At 33.7% G+C, this 26,820-nt stretch overlaps 2 protein-coding genes and 2 pseudogenes across 3 annotated transcripts; all 4 read right to left on the reverse strand.

Annotated features, from left to right (window-relative positions):
* Nucleotides 1-125: 125 nt before the first annotated feature.
* On the reverse strand, nucleotides 126-4,049 carry LOC18612498 (indole-3-glycerol phosphate synthase, chloroplastic-like). The gene is made up of 10 exons (XM_018124411.2): nucleotides 3,800-4,049; nucleotides 3,466-3,708; nucleotides 3,191-3,367; nucleotides 2,444-2,518; nucleotides 2,287-2,331; nucleotides 2,034-2,198; nucleotides 1,677-1,755; nucleotides 1,030-1,112; nucleotides 841-909; nucleotides 126-415 (listed from the first exon to the last, which is right to left on the reverse strand). Exons 1-10 carry the CDS (start codon nucleotides 3,920-3,922, stop codon nucleotides 332-334), a joined length of 1,143 nt encoding a protein of 380 aa, XP_017979900.1. The 5' UTR covers nucleotides 3,923-4,049; the 3' UTR covers nucleotides 126-331.
* Nucleotides 4,050-4,652: 603 nt separating this feature from the next.
* On the reverse strand, nucleotides 4,653-14,060 carry LOC18612500 (uncharacterized). The gene is made up of 13 exons (XM_088810722.1): nucleotides 13,914-14,060; nucleotides 11,548-11,622; nucleotides 11,392-11,436; nucleotides 11,139-11,303; nucleotides 10,779-10,857; nucleotides 7,935-8,188; nucleotides 7,493-7,564; nucleotides 7,325-7,405; nucleotides 6,252-6,424; nucleotides 5,881-5,983; nucleotides 5,678-5,809; nucleotides 5,407-5,529; nucleotides 4,653-4,952 (listed from the first exon to the last, which is right to left on the reverse strand). The coding sequence occupies exons 1-13, from the start codon at nucleotides 14,043-14,045 to the stop codon at nucleotides 4,866-4,868; spliced, it is 1,521 nt and encodes a 506-aa protein (XP_088666848.1). The 5' UTR covers nucleotides 14,046-14,060; the 3' UTR covers nucleotides 4,653-4,865.
* Nucleotides 14,061-17,609: 3,549 nt separating this feature from the next.
* LOC108661810 (transmembrane emp24 domain-containing protein p24beta2-like) lies at nucleotides 17,610-20,553 on the reverse strand (annotated as a pseudogene). The gene is made up of 4 exons (XR_016028438.1): nucleotides 20,093-20,553; nucleotides 18,607-18,793; nucleotides 18,407-18,514; nucleotides 17,610-17,996 (listed from the first exon to the last, which is right to left on the reverse strand). The product of XR_016028438.1 is annotated as a transmembrane emp24 domain-containing protein p24beta2-like (transcript).
* A 935-nt stretch (nucleotides 20,554-21,488) lies between these two features.
* Nucleotides 21,489-24,149, reverse strand: LOC148764551 (uncharacterized; annotated as a pseudogene).
* Between the last annotated feature and the right edge of the window lie 2,671 nt (nucleotides 24,150-26,820).

Below are 26,820 nucleotides of genomic sequence, written 5' to 3' on the forward strand. Positions count from 1 at the left end.
TGTAATTAAAAATCATGCACAATGCATGTATATTAAGTTTAATGTTTAAAGAAGAAAGTAAAAATATCTTAATAAATTAATTTTTTATTAATTAATATATATAAATTAATAAATTATTAATTAAATAATATCTCAATTAACTACTGATCCTCATATTTTTAATTTATAGAGGTTTAAACATTTCCGTCACAAAAGGACCATTCATTCCAAGTACAGTCATTCTGATTAAAAAAGAAAAAAAACAATAATAGGGGAATGATACGACAACACCCGGACCATGAAGGCGCGTCCCAGGGTCTACTCTACTCTTATCCAACTTTCTTTTACGAACTCACAAAGAAATGTCTTTACCAAAAAGCCTAGTTATTCCCTTTCCAAGGTCTCTTTGCGTCACTATTGACTCCCCAACCAAAACCTGTAACACAACAATGTTATCTATAAGTATCCAATACGCGTAGGAGATGCATTCACATAGATGTTGATACCAACTCAAACTCCAAATTTCACCTAATTTGCAAAACACAGTCACAAGCTTTGCTTTTTCACATTCAATTCACAAATCAAATCAGTGCCTGCACGATCAAATATCTAACAGAAGGTTTACTTCTCAGACGTTAATGACTACTGTCACCACTTGGTTATACTTTCTCCTATACTCGGATAGCAACTCCCAAATTACTTCCATCCCAATACCAAAACTAATCTTATATTTCAATAATTCATCACTGGTCTAACATGCAACAGAAAAAGATATCGTCTTGTTATTCTAAGCTCATAGAAAGAAAAACATTCCTAGCATCAAACAAAGAATGCAATATGCTCACAACTTATGTAACTTACAGCTTTAACACCAGCTTCTTGTACATAAGCAACATGATCTGGAGTAAACAGCCCAGATTCCCCTACGACCTGATGTATGAAAGTTAACAATAAATTATTTAAACAATTTATGGTATGTATAAATTGGACAGAAATGCACTAACTTTATCTTCTAATGCACAGAAATGTATATGGAGAAGTCTCGCTTACTATTATATCTTTCTGACGGACCATTTTGCCACGCTCTCCTTCAAGAAGCTTCTTTGTGTTACTGATATCTAGCTCAAATGTCTCTGAAGACAAGCATAGGTAGGGCAAGGTTATTGATGCCTAATACACTGTGATTACAGACTATATGGTAGGGCAAGGTGTCAAGTTCGCAGTATGTTCTGGTCAGTGCTCTTCGTTTGGAAAACAATATGATAATAAACTGTATTAGAATTTATTTTGGCCTTTGGGGTGGTTAGTGACTGCAAGAATCAAGCAACTTGGAACCCTCTCTTCACTACATCACACATTTTGACTGACTATTGGAGATATTATCCAATATATATTCTAAGGAAAAAAAATTTTTTTTTGAGAGAGTGGTGAAATAATTTAAATTTTAGATTATGAACTCATTTCCCCAGAGCCAAGTGCTAGTAAGCCAGTTTTCACAGTATAGTGAACACCTTAATTGAATACTCCTGATCCAGAACAAGGTTCTTGGGAGTAGGGGAGAATCAGTTAAAACACTGTACACATTCTCAGACAAGTCATAGAAGTAGACAACATCAAAGAAACAAATTTAAACTAAGAGGATCGGACGGTTCATGAGGCAACTCAATGAGCAACTGCTAAAACTTAAAAAACCTTACTGAGGTTACGATTATTGATGCCAATAAGTTCAATCCCTTCGATACCAAGAACGCGATCCATTTCCCTCTCATCGTGCACCTAAAAGAAACCAATGCAAGCAACAATAAAGCATATGAATATTGGAAAGAAATACACATGAAAATTTAATAATTCTGAATGTTAGAAGCTTTTTATTAAACCAAGGATTCGATGATATAACTCTTAACAGTCTCAAATGTGCTTTGCCAATTGATCCAAAAAAAAAAAACTGCCTCAATAATCATGGAAGTAAAATAAGTTTCATAAATCCAAAAAGCACCTCAACCAATTACAAAGTACCAGATCAATAATAATAACAATGAAAGCTGTGGTCTAACCTCTACAAGCGCTGCCAAACCAAGCATCTTGCAGATTTTAACCATGTATCTGATGTCAAGATCAGGCAAAACAGCAGCAATTAAACGTATTCCATCTGCTCCCTTAATTCGAGCATAATATATCTGCCATGCATCTATCACAAATTCTTTGCAAAGTAGAGGGCACTGCATTCATTATGAGAGCAAAATTAATCCGTATATAAGAATAAAACAAGACAAGATTAGAGATTAACAAACGACTAGTAAAACAAACCTTTACTCCAGCACTCCTTATTGCCTCCAAATTTTCAAAGCTTCCCTAAATTGAAGAGGAGGGGAAAAAAAAAAAGCAAGTCAGAGGAGTAATATACCAATTAAGCGATTAAACACAAAATCTTCAAAAGCAAAACTGAAAAAATTACTGTGTTTACCTTAAAATACTTTTCATCAGTCAAAACACTAAGGCATGCGGCTCCACCCTTCTCATATGCCCTAGCAATCTCAACCTATCATGGAAAGCATCTCTATGTGTTACAAGTCACACAACAATAAAAGAATATAATGATAAATAAATATGATACGGAACTAAGTTCACTCTTTCTTAAAGGTTTTACCCAAATAGAAGTTTAAGAATAGAATAAATCATCATTTTTTTAGAGTATCTACACTCTTTCACATTCAAGACTGAAATGTAAAATGCAAAATCATATTTAGTTGAAAATTAAGCAAATAACTAAAATGAAACGTAGGCATTTTGTTATTCAAAAAAGAGTATTTTCAATTTTTCATTCTTCAAAAATATAAGCCGCTTTGGTATCAAAATACACTTTTTACTTTCCCCTTCCAAAGCAAAAGAGCAGACAATTAATAAAAGAAATAACCCAAATGAAGCTAACTTTTTAAAGCTTATACTAGGATAATTTCCTTTTTATCATTAGTTCAAAATAACTGCTCCCTCCATCCAATAAACACTGTCTTGCATACCTTTAGTACCCAAAATTAATCTCTCATTTAAAAATCATAAAAACAAAAAAATCATTATTACTTTCCTTATTACCCTGAACTACTTAACTTAAAATTTCTTAAACCTTGTGCCAATTCATAATCAGACACAATATTATAGGGCAGAGGAAGTAAAAAGGAACCACAATTAAAATTAAAAAACAAGCATCCCTTACTGGATCAAAATCCTCTCTGAGAATTCCTCTGGTAGGCGAAGCCTTCTTAACTTCAGCAATCAAACCAGGCAACCCAGTCCGTGAATGCGCCGCCTTAAGAGCTCCGACGAAGTCTCTAGTGGGAGCTGCATTCTCGATAAACTTCTTCAATGATGCCAGAGGTTTCTTCTCTTTCATCTGCCAAACCCCGGAATCATTAGCAACCTTCGACCCACAAAACAAGAAAAAGCGCAAAAAGCGAATAAATGAAATTATAATAAAGTTTGTAAAATTACTTGGGAAACTTCCACGTCTTTGTGCCAAATGATTTCTTCGAGAATATTGCGAGGAGTGTTACCCTCGTTTTGCAAACGGAACTCGAAGGGGCCCACGTAATGCATCGGCGGACCCGAAGGTGGTCTTCGCCGTATTCTTATACCTTGACTCGCAGCGACTTCGTTTTGGAACATTCCAACTTCCCATTCCTTCACTTTCAACGCATCTTCCTCCTCTCCCCTTTTCGGGGATATGGCCTCCGACTACATAAAAACCAAATAGAAAAGATAAACTAAAATACAAAATATAATGGCCATATTTAGATTTTTACTACTACTACTATTATGAACCAACCTGTTGGGCTCGAATGCCCGGAAAATTGGAGCGGTGGATGATGAGATTAGGACGGTGATTGAAGGAAGGAACTGATTGAAAGGGAATTCTAGAAGTCGCTTTCAGGAAAACCAATCCCTCCATTTTTGCAATTGAAAAGCCACAAGGGGGATTCCGCAATTGATTGGGTTTGGCTGTGTATCATGACCTCAGAAGCGGACTGCTGGGAAGTGGAGATGATACAGTGGTCTTTAAAGTGGATTTTCATCTCTACTCTTTTTAGAAAAATTTTTTTTCTCTTTTTAAAAATTTGGAAATGGCACGTGAAGATATTTGTTAGTCGTGACTAATTGGTAAGACGATAATGATGATTTCTCCAAGATTTATTTTCTTTTTTTTTTGGTAAAATTTTATTTATTTCTTCTTTTGATTTATTAGTTTCATTCTATACTTTGTACGATTTTGTAAAATTTTTGTTTCCTATTTTGGTGTATTATAAATATTGTTAACTTTTTTTTTATTAAAAAAGCAGATTTGAAACTTAATTTTTTTAGATAAGAATCATGTTCTAATTAACGTGTCAAATATCCGAATACATATTACGTGTAAACTTGTTTTAATTTGTTCTTAATAATGATCTCAAGCTATACAATGAGAGAGAATTTTTTTCTTGGTTCCTAAATTTCAATCATTTGTCCACACATTTCCAACATTACCACTCCTATGATATAATACAAGTCAAAAACAAAGGTGATCAAACCTGTTTGGTTGAGGACCAAGCTTTAATGCACCATTGGGCAGGCATGGTGGAGTTCATAAATCATACATTTTGATCAATCAATGCCTGTATACGCAAGCAACATTACAAGCAATGTTTGCAGATAATGTAAGTAACTTAAAAAACAGTTGCTTCTTTATAGGGATTCATGTCAGAACATTACATTGTTACATTGAACGGGGCAGAATTTCTGTAAGTTGCCTTGCCTCACTTTAACTCCCTAGGTTTGAGTTTACAGCAGAACTCCACCAGACATAAACTAACTCTGTTCATCCCCAAAACCAAGAACAGGCCGCATGAAGGAAACCTTTATTTAAAAATGTTTTGCAATCCATCGAAGATCCTTAAAGCTCTCAGTTCACCACTCCTCATATCCCTCAATCTCCTCCTCAGTATCTGGAACCGTTCACATAAGCAGAATGAAGCAGATGCATCAGGTCAGTAAGCAAGATATAAATTATTTAGCAGCAGTAAATGCTCCTAACTTCATGGTATAAATTCCTTATTTTCATGAAACAATATGCCCAGTACCTAGAACATGCAACATCTAACATTTTGCACTGATGAATCCTTGGCATACTCAAGACCTTAATTCAGTGAACATAAGTGGTGGGATTTGATAGACAGAATATGAAGTACTTCAATTCTAAAGCAACCAAAAAATGAGTACTTCACTCAATAACAATGGAAAAACACTGTGCCTAAGCAGATTACTAACTCAAAACTCAGCATCCAATCGAGGGAGCTCAAACAACAGATTATAAGTGATATGTTATGAAACAAGTATCAACAGAGATGTGCTAAATAACTTAAAAAGAAATTTGAAAAATCAAAGGAGGTTTAGTCTTACATGTTGAGCACGAAATAGTATTCTCTGCTCACTTGTACATAAATCTACTGCTAGCTGTTTCAGAAACACTCCTCGGTTTAGTTGCTTTGGAGATGTCACATCCAAATCCATGGAGCCACTTGCCTATAAAAGAAATTACCAAGAATTGCACACTGAATATGAGGTATTTAAGACGAGCCCTATCTATATCAAATCAACCCTTTTTCATTTTTATGGTAATTTCAATCTAAGTAAAGTTTTCCAAGTTCTGAAAAAATGATATTTCTCTCACCTGCAAGAATTTGGAGTATTTTGATATGCTTGACTCGCAACTGTCAAGAATAAATTGCAGTGCTTTTTCTTCAATTTCAGGGTATCTTAAGTCCTTCTTGGTTGTAGATTTATTTGATGCTGCAGCAGCCATCTGGAGAAACAACCATTAGGAGTTCAATAATCAAAATTTATTCCATGATTTAGAGGATAGAGTTCTCAAACCTCTTCAAACTGCGGGCTCATGCTTGGAGGGCTGACTGCCAGGTAAGCATATGCCATTAACTCCAGTGGCCAACCAGTGATTTGTATAGGATAACACTGAGAACTGCCAGAAAGGTTCACAGATTTGAAATAAGAAATTAAAATGTGAAAAAAACTAAATATAGATAACAGAGGAAGCACAAATCATAAATAATGTCCAAGAACTAAGCTTCTTCAGAAGACAAAAAGATACAATCATTACCACAGATATTTAACCATTCAGATAAGAAACAGAATAAATTTAACTCCCTAATGAATCAACCCCAAAAATCTAGGACTACTAAAACAAGATTAAATTAAAAAATCAGTAAAAAAACATTTATCCAGCTTATGCAGACAATCCATGCTTCCTTAAAGCTTCCAACTTCTCCTTATAACATTTGTCTGATTTTTTAAGCGATAGAGATAGCTCTACTGAATCACTAGGATTTGTGCCCTCTTTTGGAACAAATCCATAAGATAACAACAGCTCTCCATTAGATTTTTTGCCATATGATATGAAAACCTGCATAAAATGATGGAAGCCATCTATAAGACATTTCAAACTTTGCCAACTAACATGATATTAGTGGTCCAAACTCTAAACTTTGAGGTTGTTCATGCTTACAACAGATTAGCACGTCTATGATCATTAAGAAACTGATTGATAATATGTTACTTTAAAGGGTCAATCCTAGCTTCAAAATGTATCAAGCAAATATGGTGTTCAACTGTGAGAACAAAATTTATAAGTATCTTAATATACAGGAATGTAGGTAAGGATACATATATAGTGTGTGTGTGTGTCCAGGCACGCATGCACGTGTGCAAAGAAGTGGCTGCACGCTCTCATGCATATATGTAGTAAGAAAAACAACACAATGTTTCCACCCCCTGTTAAAAAAATTAATTGCAAATTCCCTTGAGTAGATCTCATGAAGCTTCCAAATCTGAAATACTTTAACAACCGGTTTTTTTGGAAGAAGTAGTAATCTTTGAAACAAAATCATTAATGACAACCAAATAATAACATAAGTTATATATATGATGTACATTTCTTGGAAGAAGTAGTAATCGTTTAAAGAAAATCATTAATGACAACCAAATAAATCTGAAATATTTTAGCAACCGGCTTTTTTGGAAGAAGTAGTCATCTTTTAAACAACAACATTAATGACAACAAAGAATGATATAAGTTATATGTATGATGTACATTTCTTGGAAGAAGTAGTAATCTTTTAAAAAAAATCATCAATGACGACCAAATAATAATTTAAGTTCTTTGTATGATGTACATTGCTCTCCCTTCGCATACACAGTCATGTAAGAAAAGTAAACAAAAAATCTTTCAGCAACAACTTTATTATTGCTCTAATCTTCTATGATCCCTATGATCAAATAATATATATGTCAAAATCTCATTTACCTGCTCACCTGGCTGATAAGCCCGATCTGTTGTAAAGACAACCCCATGTGATGATCTGTCATAATCCAAAAATGTTTCCACCTTAACCAGAAAAAGTCAAGCGAAGGTACTAATTTGATTAATTATATATCTTGTATGCATCCTTTATAAAGAAAGACTTCTCTGTACCTCACAGCTATGGTTGAGCATATCTGCCCAAGGAACCAAGGCAACCTTTTCATCCATTGAAGGTAGCCTCACCTGGTTTTAACAGCAAAATGAAAGTTTTAACTTTTCCATTCTTATAAATCAACTATCCTCTCCTGCACTTTGCGTTAAACCTCTAAATTAAGCCCCAATTACAGAACATTTACAATGCAAAATTGTATGTAATAAAGTCACAAAGTTAGTGGTATCAAAGGAGACTTGAGAAGTACAGCATCATTTACCTCTTTAGTTAAATTTTAAGGCAGAGATATATAATTTCAAATAATTTATTCTACAAAAAAATTCGAAGCCGTTTAGCATTGCTACTGGCATCCGTAAACATTTTCCAGGTGAGCTGGTCAAGGATTTAAACGTTGAGAATTTTAAGAAAAACACAAAAACATAAAATTAAAAACTTACTCACTTTGATAACTGACTTAATTTCTAGACAGAATTGTTGGATCAATTTGTACTGCCAAATGATTTCTTCGAGAATATTGCGAGGAGTGTTACCCTCGTTTTGCAAACGGAATAATGCAACGGCGGACCCGTAGGCGGTCTTCGCCTTGTTCTTATGCCTGGACTCGCAGCGACTTCGTTTGGGAACTTTCCAACTTCCCATTCCTTCACTTTCAACGCATCTTCCTCCTCTCCCCTTTTCGGGGATTTGGTCTCCGACTACATAAAAACCAAATAAAAAATCAACTAAAATACAAAATATAATGGCCATATTTAGATTCTTACTACTACTACTACTATTATGAACCAACCTGTTGGGCTCGAATGCCCGGAAAATTGGAGCGGCGGATGAAGAAATTAGGACGGTGATTGAAGGAAGGAACTGATTGAAAGGAAATTCTATGAGAAGAGAAAGTGACGCTGGTGGCAGAGGAGAAAAGAAAGAAGGAAGAAAAAGGGAAGGAGAGAAAGAAAAAAAAAGAGAAGAAGAAACTGACCGGCGAAAGAAAGAAAGAGAGAAGAAGCCCGCGGCCAAGAGAGAAAAGAGGCTGGCGGCAAAGGAGAAAGGAGAGGAAGAAGAAAGAGAAGGAAAAAAAGAAAAAGAAAGGGAGAAAGAAAGGAAAGAAAAAAAGAGAAAAAGAGAGAGAGAGAGAAGAGCAAAAGAGCAGCCAGCCATTCAAGCACCAAACGGCACGTTTGGACTGCAACGTAGAGATCAGAGACCAGCAGAGCGGGTTTAGTTGCCTTGGCCGATTCTAGCCTAAGAAAGTTGTAACTCTTTTTTATCTATTTGCGAATCGGTTGTTTTATTTTGAAATATGTGTTTTAAATACATGATTAATCTAAATAAGATGAAATAAAATATTTAGAAAAATTATTTCATGTTAGGGTAGGAATATTAAAAAAAAGATAAACATTTGAATTCAAAAAAATAAAAAGAAATGGTAATAGTTATAATAGTCAAATAAATACATATATGTTTATTTGAGTGTTAGGAAATTAAAATAAATAAATAATATAAATAAAAAAATATAGTAGTGAAAGTAAAAATGAAAATAAAAATATAAATAAAATAAAAAAATATTTTCAAACATGTTAGGTGAACTAAAACTTAAATAAATATTTATTTACAAAAAAGGGATTTAAATAAGTGAGGTTTATATAAATAGGAAATAAGTGGATTTAACTAAGGCTAAACATATATATATATATATATAAGAATGGTAAAATAATAAAGCAAAAGTGATTAGTCAATATTAGTAAAAAATATAATAACACATATGCGTATAACAAAGCAAACAAGAAAAAAGAAATAAAAATAATGAATAAAAATAATAATAATGATAATTAAGAAAATAATAATAAATAATAATAACAATAAAAATGATATAAAAAAATGTAATAATCATTTTAGGATCGAGACCGATGATGGGATATCCATTCGAAATGCGAGAAGTAGCAATTCTGAGTGAATTTCCTTAGATTAGGGATTTCGATTAAGAATCTACTACTACGATGGGAGGAACGTACTTCAAAATTTCAATGTTTCTAATTTTAAATAAATAAAAAATCATACATACTTAATAACCAATTAATCAAAATCTATAAATAAAATAAATAAAAAATTAATGATAACAATAAATTTGTTAATCATAATAATACAAAAATAGATAAAATACATATGCATAATTAATAATCATTGCGGATAATAAAAAAATACTTGATCTAAAATTATGATTTTAAGGAAGTTTCATATAATAAAATAAATAAGTACCTACATAGTAAAATATATGACGAAATAGAAATGATTATAAAAACAATAAATAAATATAAAATATTTGTTCATGATAAGTAAGCACCAAGAAAGTAGTAAAAAAGAAACGAACATTGAATTTATGCGTGCATCACGTACCATTATTACATTGTTAAATGTCATGACATATAGATATATTCTATATACGAGTATAAGTCCTGATTATGGGACTTTTCGAAAGAGCTTGCAAAAATGAGTTTTTTCGAAAAAAATTTTAAGTGAAAAGATACCTCCGAATCTCACCAGTATGATGAGAGGACTCGGATAATATCTTTAATAAAAAGCTTTTACTCGTATTAGGATTTATATTTATGAAAATACTGCTTTTACTCACAAACGACTATCCCGATGATAAGATCTACATAGTAAATTTATGAAAGTGAGTTTTTCGAGTATTTTCCTAAATGAGAGAATACTCTCGGATCCCACCAGTGTGATGGGAGGATTCGAAAAGTACGCTCAATAAAAGGTTTTTGTTTGAAATTATTCAGATTTTTTGCTATACATTTCATAATTACATTTCGTGTACATCAAACACAAAAAACCAAACAAAATATTTTGTTAATAGAATAAAAGATAAAATAAATAAATAGCAATTAAGGAACACATGAGAATAAAATTAATGAATTAGGATAACACATGACTAAATGTTATTGTTTGTAGAACGGGCGTCACAGCGGTGTTAATCATTCCTTACGTGTAACCGTACTCTCGAATTCAACTCTAAATAAGATATGTAGATCAGTTTACCGTTATTTCGACGAATTTAAAGTCAATTTAAGATTTCGTCGAATAAAATCAATTTAATAGGTAACCAATCACACCTAGATAAAAAAAAATTGATGACGATTTCCTAAATTACTTCACGTCTAACGATCGGATTCTTGGACTTACCACGTTATGACAACAACATCAAAGAAACAAATTTAAACTAAGAGGATCGAATAGTTCATGAGGCAACTCAATGAGCAACTGCTAAAAGTTAAAAAACCTTACCAAGGTTACGATTATTGATACCAATAAGTTCAATTCCTTCGATACCAAGAACGCGATCCATTTCCCTCTCATCGTGCACCTAAAAAAAACCAATGGAAGCAACAATAAAGTATATGAATATTGGAAAGAAATACACATGAAAATTTTAATAATTCTGAATGTTAGAAGCATTTTATTAAAACAAGGATTTGATGATATAACTTTTAAAAGTCTCAAATGTGCTTTGCCAATTGATCCAAAAAAAAAAAAACTGCCTCAATAATTATGGAAGTAAAATAAGTTTCATAAATCCAAAAAGCACCTCAACTAATTAAAAAGTACGAGATCAATAATAATAACAATGAAAGCTCCTGGTCTAACCTCTACAAGCGCTGCCGAACCAAGCATCTTGCAGATTTTAACCATGTATCTGATGTCAAGATCAGGCAAAACAGCAGCAATTAAACGTATTCCATCTGCTCCCTTAATTCGAGCATAATATATCTGCCATGCATCAATCACAAATTCTTTGCAAAGTAGAGGGCACTGTGTTCATTATGAGAGCAAAATTAATCCGTATAGGAGAATAAAACAAGACAAGATTAGAGATTAACAAACAACTAGTAAAACAGACCTTTACTCCGGCACTCCTTATTGCCTCCAAATTTTCAAAGCTTCCCTAAATTGAAGAGGAGGGGAAAAAAAAAAGCAAGTCAGAGGAATAATATACCAATTAAGCGATTAAACACAAAATCTTCAAAAGCAAAAATGAAAAAATTACTGTGTTTACCTTAAAATACTTTTCATCAGTCAAAACACTAAGGCATGCGGCTCCACCCTTCTCATATGCCCTAGCAATCTCAACCTATCATGGAAAGCATCTCTATGTGTTACAAGTCACACAACAATAAAAGAATATAATGATAAATAAATATGATACGGAACTAAGTTCACTCTTTCTTAAAGGTTTTACCCAAATAGAAGTTTAAGAATAGAATAAATCCTCATTTTTTTAGAGTATCTACACTCTTTCACATTCAAGACTGAAATGTAAAATGCAAAATCATATTTAGTTGAAAATTAAGCAAATAACTAAAATGAAACGTAGGCATTTTGTTATTCAAAAAATAGTATTTTCAATTTTTCATTCTTCAAAAATATAAGCCGCTTTGGTATCAAAATACACTTTTTACTTGCTCCTTGCAGAGCAAAAGAGCAGACAATTAATAAAAGAAATAACCCAAATGAAGCTAACTTTTTAAAGCTTATACTAGGATAATTTCCTTTTTATCATTAGTACAAAATAATTGCTCCCTCCATCCAATAAACACCGTCTTGCATACCTTTAGTTCCCAAACTTAATCTCTCATTTAAAAATCATAAAAACAAAATCATTATTGCTTTTCTTTATTACCCTGAACTACTTAACTTAAAATTTGTTAAACTTTGAGCATATTTGGTTTAGCTTTTTTTAACTTAAAAACTATTTTAAAATTTTTATGAAAAATAATAGCTTTTAAAATTAAGTTAAAATTATTTGGTAAATTTATTTTTTATAAGTTTTTTTACAGATAAGTTGTTTGGCAACATAACTTATATAAACTCTAATTTTAGTTAAAATTACCATAAAAGGTATTTAATAAATAACTTTTTATTAATCACAAAATTTTTTATTCAAAATAAAAAAATTAATTTAATTTTTTAATCTATTTAAAATAAAATTTTGAAAATATTAAAAAGATTTTTATATAACATAAAATTTATAATTAATAATAAATCATAGAAAAAGAGTTCCATAAATAATTTATAAGTAACACATAATTCATAAATAATTTTTTATTAAACAATAATAAATAAATAAAATCAAGAGAAAAAAATTGAATCAAATAAAAAAAATGAGAGATAAAGAAAGCAGTGACTCAAATACTAGAACTCTTAACCTTAACAATGGAGGAGAACCAAAAATAAAGAAGAGAAGTATAAGGTGGTAATAATAATATAAGAAAATCACGTTTAGCTATTGATATCCTTACGAACAAAGTTTACCTTCATGAACAATATTATCTCAACAACCATAATCAATAAATATTATCTCAATTTTCATCTAATTTATTTTAACAACCATTGATCTCTTTAATTAATTATTTCAATCATAATCATCAAATATTATATATACTATAAAGAAGTTAAGCATAAATAAACATCACATAATTATCATATCAAATAATAAATTGAAAAGTATTAACTAATAAAGAGAGTTTTCAAAGTACAAAAAAAAAAATGATAAAAAATAAGTGCTTATTTAGCTTGACTTTTTTTCAACTTATCTATTTTTTAAAAGTAAAAGCCAAGCCAAATATAAATTTTGAAAAGCTTTTTAAAAAAATAGCTTTTTTTGAAAGAATAAAATTTTGAAAAAAAAAAGGTTTAGGAAAAGCTCTTATGAAGAGCTTTTTTTTCTTTTCTTTTAAAAATATAAGAGAATTTTTATTTTTATTTTAAAAATATCCTCATATGTTAAAAATAATTACAATATTACCTTCTAAAAAAATCCTTTATGATAATTTTAATCAAAATTATAACTTATAAAAAATAACTTATAAAAAGAAATTTATCAAATAATTTTACTTTAATTTTTAAAACTATTATTTTTCATAAGAACTTTATAATAGTTTATAAGTTAAAAAAAAAACAGGTCAAACAGACTTTAAAATAAAAAACAAAATAAAAAAAAATATCTTAACGCAATTTAAATTTTTTTTTTTAATTTTTATAAAAATAAAAAAAATTTATAGAATGATGATTTACAGAAAGAGAAAGAGGAGAGGACGATAGAGAGAAAGGGAGGGAGTATTTTTTGAGTGGGAAGATTTTTTTGAAAAAAAAAAGAACTCTTTTAATAAATTGATATATTTTTTTTGAAAAAAATAACTTTTAATAGGAGTTTTTTTAATTTTACTTTTTTAAAAAATTATTTTTTAAGAGTTTTTCATAAAATTTTATCTTATCCAATTTTTACTTTTAATTAATAAATAAAATAAAAATAAATCAAATCAAACGACCATTTTGTCCTAAAGTCATAATCAGACACAATATTATAGGGTAGAGGGAGTAAAAAGGAAACACAATTAAACTTAAAAAACAAGCATCCCTTACCGGATCAAAATCCTCTCTGAAAATTCCTCTTGTAGGCGAACCCTTCTTAACTTCAGCAATCAAACCAAGGCAACCCAGTCCGTGAATGCGCCGCCTTAAAAGCTCCGACGAAGTCTCTAGTGGGAGCTGCATTCTCGATAAACTTCTTCAATGAAGGCAGAGGCTTCTTCTCTTTCATCTGCCAAACCCCAGAATCACTAGCAACTTTCGACCCACAACACAAGAAAAAGCGCAAAAGCGAATAAATGAAATTATAATAAAGTTTGTAAAATTACTTGGGAAACTTCTACGTTTTTGTGCCAAATGATTTTTCGAGAATATTGCGAGGAGTGTTATCCTCGTTTTGCAAACGGAACTCGAAGGGCCCACGTAATGCAACGGCGGACCGGTAGGTGGTCTTCGCCTTATTCTTATACCTTGACTTCCAGCGATTTCGTTTTGGAACATTATATTCCCTAAATGAGGCCATGATACACAGCCAAACCCAATCAATTGCAGAATCCCCTTGGCTTTTCAATTGCAAAAATGAAGGGATTGGTTTTACTGAAGGCGACTCCTAGAATTTCCTTTCAATCAGTTCCTTCCTTCAATCACCGTCCTAATTTCTTCCTCCGCCGCTCCAATTTTCCGGGCATTCAAGACCAACAGGTTGGTTCATAATAGTAGTGGTAGTAAGAATCTAAATATGGCCATTGTATTGTGTATTTTGGTTGATCTTTTTTATTTGGTTTTTATGTAGTCGGAGACCAAATCCCCGAAAAGGGAAGAGGAGGAAGATGCGTTGAAAGTGAAGGAATGGGAAGTTCGAATGTTCCAAAACGAAGTCGCTGCGAGTCAAGGCATAAGACTAAGGCGAACACCGCCTATGGGTCCGCCGTTGCATTACGTGGGTCCTTTCGAGTTCCGTTTCCTCGCAATATTCTCGAAGAAATCATTTGGCAGTACAAATTGATCCCACAATTCTGTCTACAAATTAAGTCAGTTATCAAAGTGAGCAAGTTCTTAATTTTATGTTTTTGTGTTTTTCTTAAAATTCTCAACTTTTAAATCCTTGACCAGGTCACCTGGAAAATGTTTACGTATGCCCGTATGCCAATAGCAATGCTAAACGGCTTCGAATTTTTTTGTAGAATAAATTATTTGAAATTATATAACTCTGCCTTAAAATTTAACTAAAGAGGTAAATGATGCCTTTGTTTTGTATCATGATGTTTGCAGTCTCAAGTTCTAACCACCAGATGTCCTGATAGGGACATCAGTAAGGACCTTGATATGTTTATTTAAAAGTGAACGTTTATAATGTTTTCAGTGTGTATGCCTGTATTAGAACTATAAAGAACAGTTATTTGCAAGGATAATAGAGAGTAACTGCAGGTGGAAAATGTCAAAATATACAGGATAAACGATTTTATGACTGCTTATCTTAGTGTCAATTCTGCATGTCCTGTTTTAATGATAGGAATAAGTTGTATGTACATACAGTATCTATGCTTTCAATGTTGTCCTACCTTGTTTTAAATTGTATAGTTTCTCCTTGTTTCCTCTGTCATTTCTTAGTACTTTAGTTATTTGAAATTCTGTGTCTATGTCGTTACATGTCAAGTTCATCTTCATGAACCAGCCCTTTTTTATCGTATCTCCTTTCTTGATTGTGCAAACATCATGAACCAGCAGCTAGCATTTAGGAAGGTTGAATCACCTTCATTAATGTATCTGGCAAGTTTCTTTAATTTCATGGATCCCTTACGTGAGCTGCTATAATATGCAGGATAAGGGTCGACCATTGCCAAAGTTTGGTGAATGGGATGTCAATGACCCTGCATCAGCTTAGGTATTTACAGTTATCTTCAACAAGGCTAGAAATGAGAAAAAGACAGGTGGCAAGGTTGACTCACCAGGGAGAAATGACCCCACATAGAAGCAAGGGGCTGTTTTTGGAAAGCCTCAATCTGTAAGTAGTAATCCTGCTTATGCTTTATTTTTGTTGCATTTACAGAGAAATTTCTCTAGTTTTTTTGCTTTGAGCACTTACTCATAAATGTCTTGAAGCATTACTTTTCTCACTCATAAATGTCTTTTCAAGGATGCTTATGATTTTTTTTTCTACTATGAAATAATTTGTGTGTTGAATTTATTTTTATACTGACCTTGTCACCTTTTGTTATTTGGCAATATGTGGAATTCTCTTCTGGCATTCAAAAAATTGGGATACTTTAAAAGTTGTATTTGTTTTCTAGTACCATGTTCATGCCCCCTTTAGACACTTCCTTTTCCAATTTATCAAAGAGAGAATGGTCCTACTTGGAGTGGATTGGTAAGGGTCCTATCATCTAGCATTTTGCATATAGTGACTGCTCTTAAACATGGATCTGCATACTTATCCTTGTCAGTTCCAGGCTGTCAAAATATAGTAAAAAAGTGGAAACAGAAGGATGGAAAGCTAACATCTCCTTCAATGGTGCATTCATTTGTTTGTATCACCATCTTTTTTGATTTCTCCTCCATTGATGTTACTTCCTGATTCGTACAAATGCCATCATGTGACATTCTTGTCCTCTTCTGTGCTTGCATTTCATCAGTATTTTTAACACACTATTTATTGTTCTTTGACTATTTCTTTGAGGGTGATTAGAAGTGTCTAGCTTGTTAGTGCAATGTATTATTTGGGCAGCTTCTTGTTCTCTCTGGGACCCCTTGAGCAAAGGCACATGTGTATGTGCGCGGTTTGAATTTTCAGTGGGGCTGCCGCTAATTTTTCATGATATTTATGGATTCACAATATTGAATATATATATATATATATTTTTCAATGTTGTGACATGCAGCAGAAAAAATGGTTTTCCTGTATACAAGCTGCAATATATATATATATATTTTTTTTTCAATGTTGTGACATGCAGCAGAAAAAATGGTTTTCCTGTATACAAGCTGCTCATGCAGACTAAAAAGGTGGCTCTTACAGTGTAAGAGCTTCCAAAAGAAAGCATTAATTATCTACACCATGACCGTGCCCGTTAGCAATGATCCAGAAGACTGGAGCTGTATGAGAAGCTATGATAGGTCCTGGTGGAATGTGTTAGTTTCCAGTTTGAGCAATGGCGATGATGTGGGTGTGGGACGAGAGAAGAATGTAGTTTTATGTTTATGTGCACTGCTGGGTTGTTACTTGCATACTTTTTGCTCCCTTGTTTATTCAAATATGTTATGTTATGGGTTGACACTATTGTTTGTGACATTGTAATGTAATCTGTATTAATTTTTTGGGTGGACCTGATTTTCTTGTGTGTACCTTCATATATCTAATACTAAATCAAACTCTCCCTTTTCTCAAATTTTTTTCTCTTGGAAGATCATAATAATGCCATCAGATTTTGGCAAAAAGTGTGCTCCATATGATGCATGAAAAGATTGAAGACATTGTGAGTGGCAGGACAAATTTGTCTTGTACATTTAACATCAAGGTGCAATCTTTTGTTCTTGGCATATAACTTCTTGTGTGATGCTGTTGTGAGAGAAGTGTGTGTGTGTGTGTGTGTTAGATAAGGCCTTGGCAGCATATTCTTGATACATTACACCATATTTTTTATTACCTTTGGCAGTTTAAAACAATTGTTGTTTATATATTATTTCCGAAAGAAGGATAATAAACAAATTAACGGAAAAGAAGGAAACATAACCTTGCTGAAAAAATCAATACTGATGTGTTCCACTCAGAATGAATAAGATAATTTGGTGCCACAAAAATGAGCCACCTTCCAAAAAACCACCTTGGCTTCTGATGCCACAACATTGAATTACTCTCTGTAAACCTTCCCTCCGCAAGGTCCTAAATCTGGTGGAGGGCAGGCACTGTCATAGTCGTGGTAAAATTTGGTACACAACTGCTGCTAGTTAAACCACAGATCAGACGAACTTCCAGCTTGGAGTAACATGATCAATAAACACCAATGGCTAGACTCTGGATGTTCCAAGTTTTCGTTTGAATAAGTCTCACAAGGTAAACTTGAAGGATGCTAGCCCCAGTAATTGCAGCCGATTGAAGCATTGCCTTGTGAATTGCTCGACGACCCATGCTATCATTCACTGCAGTCAAATTATAGCAAAAGTAAAATGAATTTTGCTTGTCTATTCCTTGGGACAAGTTAACAGCTAAAGCTATATGATCATGTAAAAGGACAAAAAGAAGAGCAAAAAGAAAAATGGCCACGGACCATTTTTGTACCATAATTGTCAACTAAACCAAGCCTAGTATTCATGGCAGCAAAACTCAGCGCCCTTTCTAACAGTACAAGATTTTGACTGACAAGAAGTGGAACGGATCCAAATATCTTTAAAATAGGGATAGATACGCTAGGAATCGGCCATGGATTGATGACATAGGATAACCATTACCGCTTTTTGACAGGAAGCATTTAGAGCAAGGCTTTCAAGGATTCGCAGTGGCAAGAAGTACAAAATATTGAAAGAGAGCAAAAACAGTTCTTCTAAGCTACCTATTGCCTGTCGGTCAGTCTGAGCCTCTATCCAGTGCTGTTCGAATTGGATGTTGTAAAGAGCTTCCTCCAACTTTGATATCTGCTCAAGCAAGGGGGCAATATGCTCTGCAGACATCATTCAACAGGAAGCAATCATTTTTCCTCTTTTAAGGGGTTATAGACGGGGATAAAAGGAAGCAAGGGAACATGTTACTCACCATCCTTTGCATGCTGCTCCTGGTATGCAAAATGCGCAAGCTTTACATCAAAGTCAATGGTTTCATGGTAAGGAGACTTATTGTAGAAGCAGAAACGGTAAACCCCTTTCTGTTGGACCACAAACTCGTATTTTTCACTTGTCTTGTCACGAAAATCATGAATCTGTTCTCCGGAAGGTCCCTTTATCTGAGAACCAAAACAAGTTTAAGCTTAATGAGTGGTTTAAGAACACTTGTTAAGATGTTACTTTTGAAAATATTTTTATATTAAATACATTACTGATAATTAATATGATGATTTCCAATACATTAAATGAAGAAATGAATTTAAATAGTAACCTCAACAAGTGTTCTGAGAGAACATGTTCAGAAAGATCCCATATTCATTTGTTTAGCGTTCGTCACATGTTTAAAGTGCTTGTCATCCAATATCCGAAACTCTAGCTGAGATAATTAATTTTAACAGAGCCCTTTAAGTCTTGGACATAGGTCACTATTGGATTTTTCTCCTGAATAATACCTTCCATTCTCATCAAATTCACCTCCAAACTTCTTATCCCTTTAACTTCTTATCACAATCACATGCAAAACACCAATTAGGATAATTCCTTTTCTCCTCAATATGTACTTACATGAGTTTTAATCCCATGATTCATGATTCATGGCAAAGAGACTGAAAATATAAACTTTTCTCAATGAATGGAATATTTCATTCCAAGTAATAATAAATCGGACAAACCATCTTAAGGCCCAATATGCAAGTCCAACCAAGCTCCAAAAGCCACTATTCAACCTCAATCAAAAGTTCAAACTACTAACTAAAAAAAATTATTCTTTGATTATATTTTTTTAATAATGTTTTTTAGAATTTTTTAATTATAATATTTTAATTTTTATAAAGATTTCATACATTAATTATACTATTTAAAATATAAAAACATAATTAAAATTTTAAATAACAATGTCCCGTATATTAAAGGGTCTTGGATGTACAACCCAAAACAACAAAAACACTTAACTAACTGATGCATCTCCGTATATACGCACTAATACAGATCATCACTACCTATATACTTCCCATACTCTCCCCATTTTCATGAGGTTTACATGCTAATTGGAAGAAAACCATCTAATTTAGTGCCTATTGTTCTTGTTTAAACCAATTATCAATAAGAAAAAGTCTCCTGGAATAACCAAAACATCTTATCCCATCTACTCCAGAAAGCATAAACAGAAAAAAAAAAAAAAAACACAAACATAGACGTCCAGAAAATGTCCACATTCACACAAAAATCTTGCAGGAAATATTTTCTTCCCACCAACATTCTTTTGCTAACTTCCTTCACATAATTACCCTTTAATTCGACATTTCAATACCATAGCCATTGAGCAACAAACAATAAACCATCTATCTATCTGATAAAACAAGTCGAACCCCATATTGCCTAAACTAATGAAAAGGCGAAAGGAAGAAACAGAAACGTACCACAAGATCGATGCCTTCGTCGCTAAAATGCCAAGGGGAATCAGCCTTAATGACGACGAAAGAGACATGAAAGAGTGTCTCCTTCGTACTTGGCATCATGAGATAGGCATTCTTCTCTGTCTATCACAAATCTCACTCCTTGTGTTCCTTTTAAACTCCATAGAAACAAACCCATTGCAATCCATGCAATTTCAACGCTTCTCTTCCATCCCTTTCCCGCCATCTGATGTGCGAAACACCTAGAACCTAGGAATCAGATCCCTGCTTCTTCTCAGTAAAGACCAGAAAACTTCAATAATGTCAAATAGCTGCTAGGAGTCTTGTCTGTTCAAAAATCTAATAAGGGTGTAATTTATTTTGAACAAAAGAAAAAAGGTACTTCAATCGAAGAATTAGTTTAGCTTTTTCTTTCTTTTCGGTTTCCAGTTTTAGAAACAGGCAGGAGGCAGAAGAACAGATCACCAACGTTAAAGTGGTGTTTGCCAGGGAAACTCAAACTTGATGAGTTGGACCGGGACTTCCCGTCACTCCTCTTTTTCTCAACTCCACGATGTCGTTTAAGCTGGCTTTTGTCTCATTCACGTGTCGGGACTTGATTGGAGGAGACGACACTATAGCCAATAGAACTGTTCCACGTCCTCCTTAGCCAAGCCTACTAATTTTATTAGCTTTAATAGTTTTAATATATATAATAATATTATAACTTATATTATATATTGTGGGGTTTTTTCTTTTCAACAAACATCTTGTGATAACTTTTATTCCCGAAAGAATTGCCAATTAAATACAACTTTGGGAAGAAGTTAGTTCCAGTAAGTAATCCTGACTCAGGACCTCAAGGCATGTTGCCTAGATTGTTCACTGCAAGAATTGAGTTTGATCATACCCAAATCTCAATACCGTTTGTACCTAACTTATTTAATTACAAAAAAAGGCAAAACGAAAGGATGAAGAGAGTGAGCAGAGGATCCATCCTGCTTATAAGACTCGACTGTTTCAGGTGAAATTGCCTAAATATAACTTTGGGAAGAAGGTTGATGCCCGGCTTCCAAAGCTCTATTCCTCCAGGATATATCCAGAAGAATTAAAAGAGTCAGATCCAGAGAAGAACAGGGGCTTGTATCTATTTACCTCAAATTTCAACAATTATCATCTCCGACCAGACACAATAACCACAAAAAAACTGCTATTAAAATCATAGATTTCGACTTTACATATGAAATCGCCAAGTATAGTCAGCTGCACAACTTAAACACACAAGCACAATGGCTATACAACCAAAATTTTCTTTGCTTAGTCACAGTTACTGGTAATTGATTTTTTTTTTTTTTCTCTACAACATATGAACATTGTGTATCAGAGATAATCACCTTCGAGCAGAGACACTCTATACGTGAAAGAACCTAGGATTTATCTGGCAGTTGCACCAGTTGATTGCTAGAGAAGGCTATGCTTCTCTCTTCCATGCACAGCTTCTTGTAAAGTCCCTGTTGATGAGCAATAAACTGCAAGAATAAATCCCTTAGCTCCTTAGCTCTCTTGTATTCCTCGGACCCAAAACAAACAAGCTTCAATGCATTAATAAATCCACCACCACTTCTGTTACGTAATTTTTTCTGTAAAATGTAAATGCTAAATCAAATATTTGTATGTTTGAAACTGGATAGTGTTAAAAAGGCATGAAGGTCCAAATGCTAGTAAGATACTAGTTTAATGGGGTATGCATGACCATCTTTAAACCTTTCATTCTAGTGAAAATAGAATTAATACACTCGTATAAGACTTACAGGGGATTCAAGCATCACGGTCCAATGATCATTCATTGACATTTTTTCAGCGGCCACCCATGGTCTGCAGGACGTTATATGAAGGGATGATCTAAAAACAACTCTGACGTATAACACTCCAAAAAAATTGCACCAGAGTTTGGCTGAATGTAAAGCTAAATTGACATCATTGTATCACTTCCCAAGGCATTCAAACAAAAAAAGCTCGTCAACCAACTTGAGTAAAACTATTTGCAGGGAAGACAAACTTGCAACAAGGTAGCTAGAGGATGAAAAAAGAACAGGAATTAACAATTTAATAACCATAAGAATGGATTATGCAAATCCAATTTAGGAAAAAAGGAAAAGACAGAAAAGAGAAATGCGAAAGGGAAAGCTATATATATGAGCCAATGACCAACGAGTAAATGCTGATGGGTTCAATAACAGCACAAACAAAATGATAGAATCATTGGTTAATGAAACTAATTCTATCTTGTATAAAGTCTACAAGGGCAACACAACCATGCATTCGTTATCACATACCTCCCATTTGAGGACACAACAAAGTGATTAGGATTGTCCAAAAAACCAAACAACTGTTCAAGATCTTTTCTGCAATCCAACACAATGACACCATTGGTGTATGACTCCCATGGTAAACTTGGAAATATATATGCTTGAGATGCAATTGAAGTTTGTTTATGTATGAATTCGAGAACTGTTGATGAAGACAATTCTTTTACAAGATTCTGAACTAGTATCATCTGACACTTTTTATCCCCTCCTACATCAGTATCCTGTCTATTTTCACTACGAAGTTTTGCGCCTCCTGTAACAGCTGCAATCAAAATCCAATATTACAACAATGGATATCTATCAATTGTAATTGAAAATTTATTGCAGCCAAAAACAAAGACAAACCTTCTGATGCCCACATTTTACTCAAAGAATGCTGAGAACACTTTCCCTACAAATAGGCAAACATAGCATCAGTTTTCAATCTATTGCTATGTGCTTAGACAAAAACTCTCTAAACATCACAAACAAAAGAAATTACTTGTCTTGATCTCCCAATAGAACTTAGCTTCTGCTTGACAATTGGGCTACCATTTGCTTCATGTTGAAAAACAGGATTGAAAGCAACATCATCAATAGTGTCAGAACCTAATTTACACAAAGCTTTCTCTATTTTCTGCGTTGCTATCTCCATAAAAGTTGCAAGTTTTGGCTCTAACTCTGCACTTCGGAGAAGGCATATATTTGCGACCCCCTTTTCCACTACATTCCCAACGTTAGGGCCATGTAGCCAAAAGAGCAGGAAGGTACACTCACACTCTTCTTGTCCATTTACATTAGAATGCTTCTTATGCACCACCTAAAAAATAGCCCACTTTCTAAATTCAATAGAAATATGAACTCAACATAACTCTTTATATAAAATAAAGGAAAAGCAAACAATATTTCCAAGAATAAACAATTACAATTAACCTTTATCAACAACAAAATGCATGATTTTACCTTTTTAGTATAGAATTACTATATAAAATCAAAAAATACGGAAAAAAAAAATCAGTAACAACAAAATGAAGCCTTGTTATAGTTTACCAAATGGAAGCAATATCAGAGGGAAAATTTGCAAATGTGCAAGACCTTAATTCAAAGCACAACTTAGAACAAATAAAATGTGTTGTACAATGGGTTTTAACTCTTTAATGATGAACAAATTAAATACACTCATACTATTTTTTTCTTTTTGAGCCAAGAAAACGTATACTATGTTAGTCACCTTTGGTTCCCAACAATGTAGCATCAATACAAAAAATAAAGGGAAAAAAGAATAAAAGTAAACAATGAATATGAAAACTCGTTTCGATGAAGGCTCGAGAAGTTTGAAAAGACGTAAACGAAAGAGTTGTACGAACATCATCGACAATGGCGTTGTAAAATAGATTGTCGTCGTTGCCCAAAGAATCAGAAGCATAAACACGCATGCCTCTGACGACCTGGTAGCAATCGCGATCCTAGAGCTGGGCGGAGACCTTACGAAACCTTCTTATGAAGTCGTAAAGCTTGTCCTCTGACTTGAAACGTTCGGCGAGGAAAACGTTATCGTGTTCCTCAGGGAAGTTTTCGTACTTGACTCTTAGCTTATCACCTCTCTCGCCCTCTAACAATACTCGAACACTATACCAGGCATCGTCTGGGTACGATCGAAACTCTGTGTTGTAGCGTTCCTTCGCCGATGAAACCTCCTCCACTGAGGAGTTGTCATTACCGAAATGAGGCATTATTTTTTGAGTTCTTTTCTTAAATGGGCTTCATGCATAAAGCGTTTATGAGCATAGACCTTTTTATAATTTTAATTATTTTTAGTCAAGAAAAATAAAATTTGGACAAAATTATCCTTAATGAATCTGACCCATTCGTTAATATGGTTCATAACTCAATTTGTATCGACAGAGCATACATCACCTCAGAAGCAATTTTGTCAAAAGTATTTCTCGTCAGTTCAACTTTCGAGCATTTTCGCAGTGGTAGGAGCATTTTAAAGTGGTTATTATTCGCATAAAAGTAGTTCACATATTGAGCAGTTAGAGGAAGTTGACATTACACGGAGAAAGGTATAATATTTTTTTTATTTTATTTTGAATCATGTGGAGAAATGGTTATTCTTCATGTTTAGGGTTTAAGTTTTTGAACATAAACCTATACAATATATTGCTTGTTCACATTGATATTCTTGTTATTTGAAATTATTGAATATAAATATGAAGGTGGTATTGTTGGTAATGTTAGGGTGGAAAGGTGACCGGGCATGCGTGACTAGTTGATATATATGCGTTATGACCCTTTGATAGGAATTGGGTTGAGGGTTTAGATATTGCATGATTGAGGGCTTGGTTACGTGGTTGGCACCTTATACGTGATTGGATTTTGGCATGGGGTCACTTAGGGTTTGCGTGATTGCATTAGAGTTTAACATTGCGTGACTGGTTGATATGTGATTGCGTGACATATTGATAGGTCATTGCGTGACAGCATGACTGAATTTTGGCATGGGGTTAGGGTGTGCGTGATTTCATTAATGTTTAACATTGCGTGACTGGTTGATAGGTCATTGTGTTACCTATTGATAAATCATTGTGCGACAGCATGACTGGATTGAGGCATGGCGTCACTTAGGCTCTACTTGATTGCATAAGGGTTTAACTTTGTGTGACTGATTGATAGGTCTTTACGTGACTAGTTTCTAGGTTCTTGCGTGAATATTGTTTAGGCATGGCATCACTTAGTGTGTGCCTGATTCGATTAGTTGTTCTTAGCATTACGTGACTTGTTTATAGATCATTGCATGATTTAATGTTAGTAATTGCATGACTAATTGATAATTCATAACTGCATGAACTCAATTTATCTGTATGGCATTGCATGAGCGACATTGGGTTCATTGTGTATTATTTTAGGTCAACTGTAATGCTTTAATATGTATATGTTGATTTACTTAATAATCCATGCTCGACACTTGCATTAATTATTCTATTTTAGGGTTGTTTAAAAATTGTTAAAATTATTGTGAGGGTTATTTTTTGAGTGAGCTTCTGATGAGGGTTATTTTTCAAAAATTCCTCTTGTTTTTTTGTTAATATACAATGATGGTATTAACATGACTAAAATGGGAATGTTATCTGTTTTATGTTTCATATGGCCAGCATAAGAACAGAGCAAGATAATGTGGAGTCTTTGCTTTATGTGCCGAGGCACTGATAGGGGTTCAACGCTGGCATTAACATTCACTGTAAGTGGTCGCATCTGCATGTGATACGTGATATGCTGTATAAAGTAAACGAGTTGGAAAACTTGAAGAGAACATGGCTTGGGCATATGATGGACGTCGAATTGGAGAAGAGTTTATTTTGTGCCAGTCTCGTGCACAACCTAATGCTGCTTAGAATCAACGAACTTGACGCCATCGAGGGTGAGTTATGGTTTGCAATACGGAAAACGAAGGCTCGATTTTCGAAGAGGGAGTTCTATTTGGTGACAGGACTGAAGTTTGGTACCCTACCGGCCCTTATTGTCAATCCCTACGAGGCCATCTCTAGAGGAATTCACCTACATTATTGGGGACTGGGGAACGAGGTGAAGATACAACACATTTTAGAGACGTTCAAGAGAGGGCAGTTTTAGTAGGAGGGAGACGCAACCAAGATGGCCCTCGTCTTGATGCGACCAATGTTTTATTCAGTCAAGACTACAGATGATCAGTGGTTCCATGGTTGTTGTTGTTGGTCGAGAACATTGACTAGTGGAATGCGTTCCCATGGGTCACATACGTTTGGAGTCTAATCGTCGATTACTTGATGAAGGGTTTCAAACCTCTTGCTGTGGGCGTAGCTGAGAAGAAACAGTACCACCTCTATAGATTTATACGGGTGTTTCAGTTAGTCTGTCATACCTTAATGTTTATCATTATAATTATTCTTTTTGCATAAGAATTTATGGGGTGAGTAAAAAATGTTTCACAATTGATGTGCAGTTTTGGGCGTTAGAAGCAATTCTTGAAATCAAAAGCTTGTTTGGAAGGCAACGCCAGTCCAAACAACTTTGGCCAAGAATGCTGAAATGGCATTGTGATGAGAGGCCTATAAGCTTCTACACCAATATTGTAAGTTTGGAGAGAGAAGGCAAGGTGAGTAAAGAAACCATATTTTTTTTTATTTTATTAAATTTTATTTTTATTGTCATAGGGTAGCAAGGGTTATATCTAATGGTAATGTATGTTTTGGTGCAGTTGTGCCCAGAGAGGACGTTAGAGCCAACTGCAGAAGAGATGTTGATCGCATATTCGGTCGACATTGAGATCAATATGTCCGAGGGGTAGCAATACGTTCCATTATGGAAGTTGGAAGGTTGGTCAGAATTCGATCCCCAATAAATAAGGAAGATAATGGACGTAAA

Source organism: Theobroma cacao, chromosome 1, assembly GCF_053813885.1.
Source record: "Theobroma cacao isolate CCN51 chromosome 1, ASM5381388v1, whole genome shotgun sequence".
Lineage (NCBI taxonomy): Eukaryota > Viridiplantae > Streptophyta > Magnoliopsida > Malvales > Malvaceae > Theobroma > Theobroma cacao.

Coding starts and splice junctions, on each gene's coding strand:
- LOC18612498 (XM_018124411.2), bottom strand. CDS start 3,922: ATGGAGGGATTGGTTTTCCTGAAAGCGACTTCTAGAATTCCCTTTCAA. Junction 2,519..3,190: donor TCAGAGAGGATTTTGATCCA/GTAAGGGATGCT, acceptor TTTCCATGATAG/GTTGAGATTGCTAGGGCATA. Junction 1,113..1,676: donor CATCAATAATCGTAACCTCA/GTAAGGTTTTTT, acceptor GCTTGTCTTCAG/AGACATTTGAGCTAGATATC.
- LOC18612500 (XM_088810722.1), bottom strand. CDS start 14,045: ATGCAGCTCCCACTAGAGACTTCGTCGGAGCTTTTAAGGCGGCGCATT. Junction 7,565..7,934: donor AAATTAAGTCAGTTATCAAA/GTGAGTAAGTTT, acceptor TGTTAAAACCAG/GTGAGGCTACCTTCAATGGA. Junction 5,810..5,880: donor TGAGCCCGCAGTTTGAAGAG/GTTTGAGAACTC, acceptor TTGTTTCTCCAG/ATGGCTGCTGCAGCATCAAA.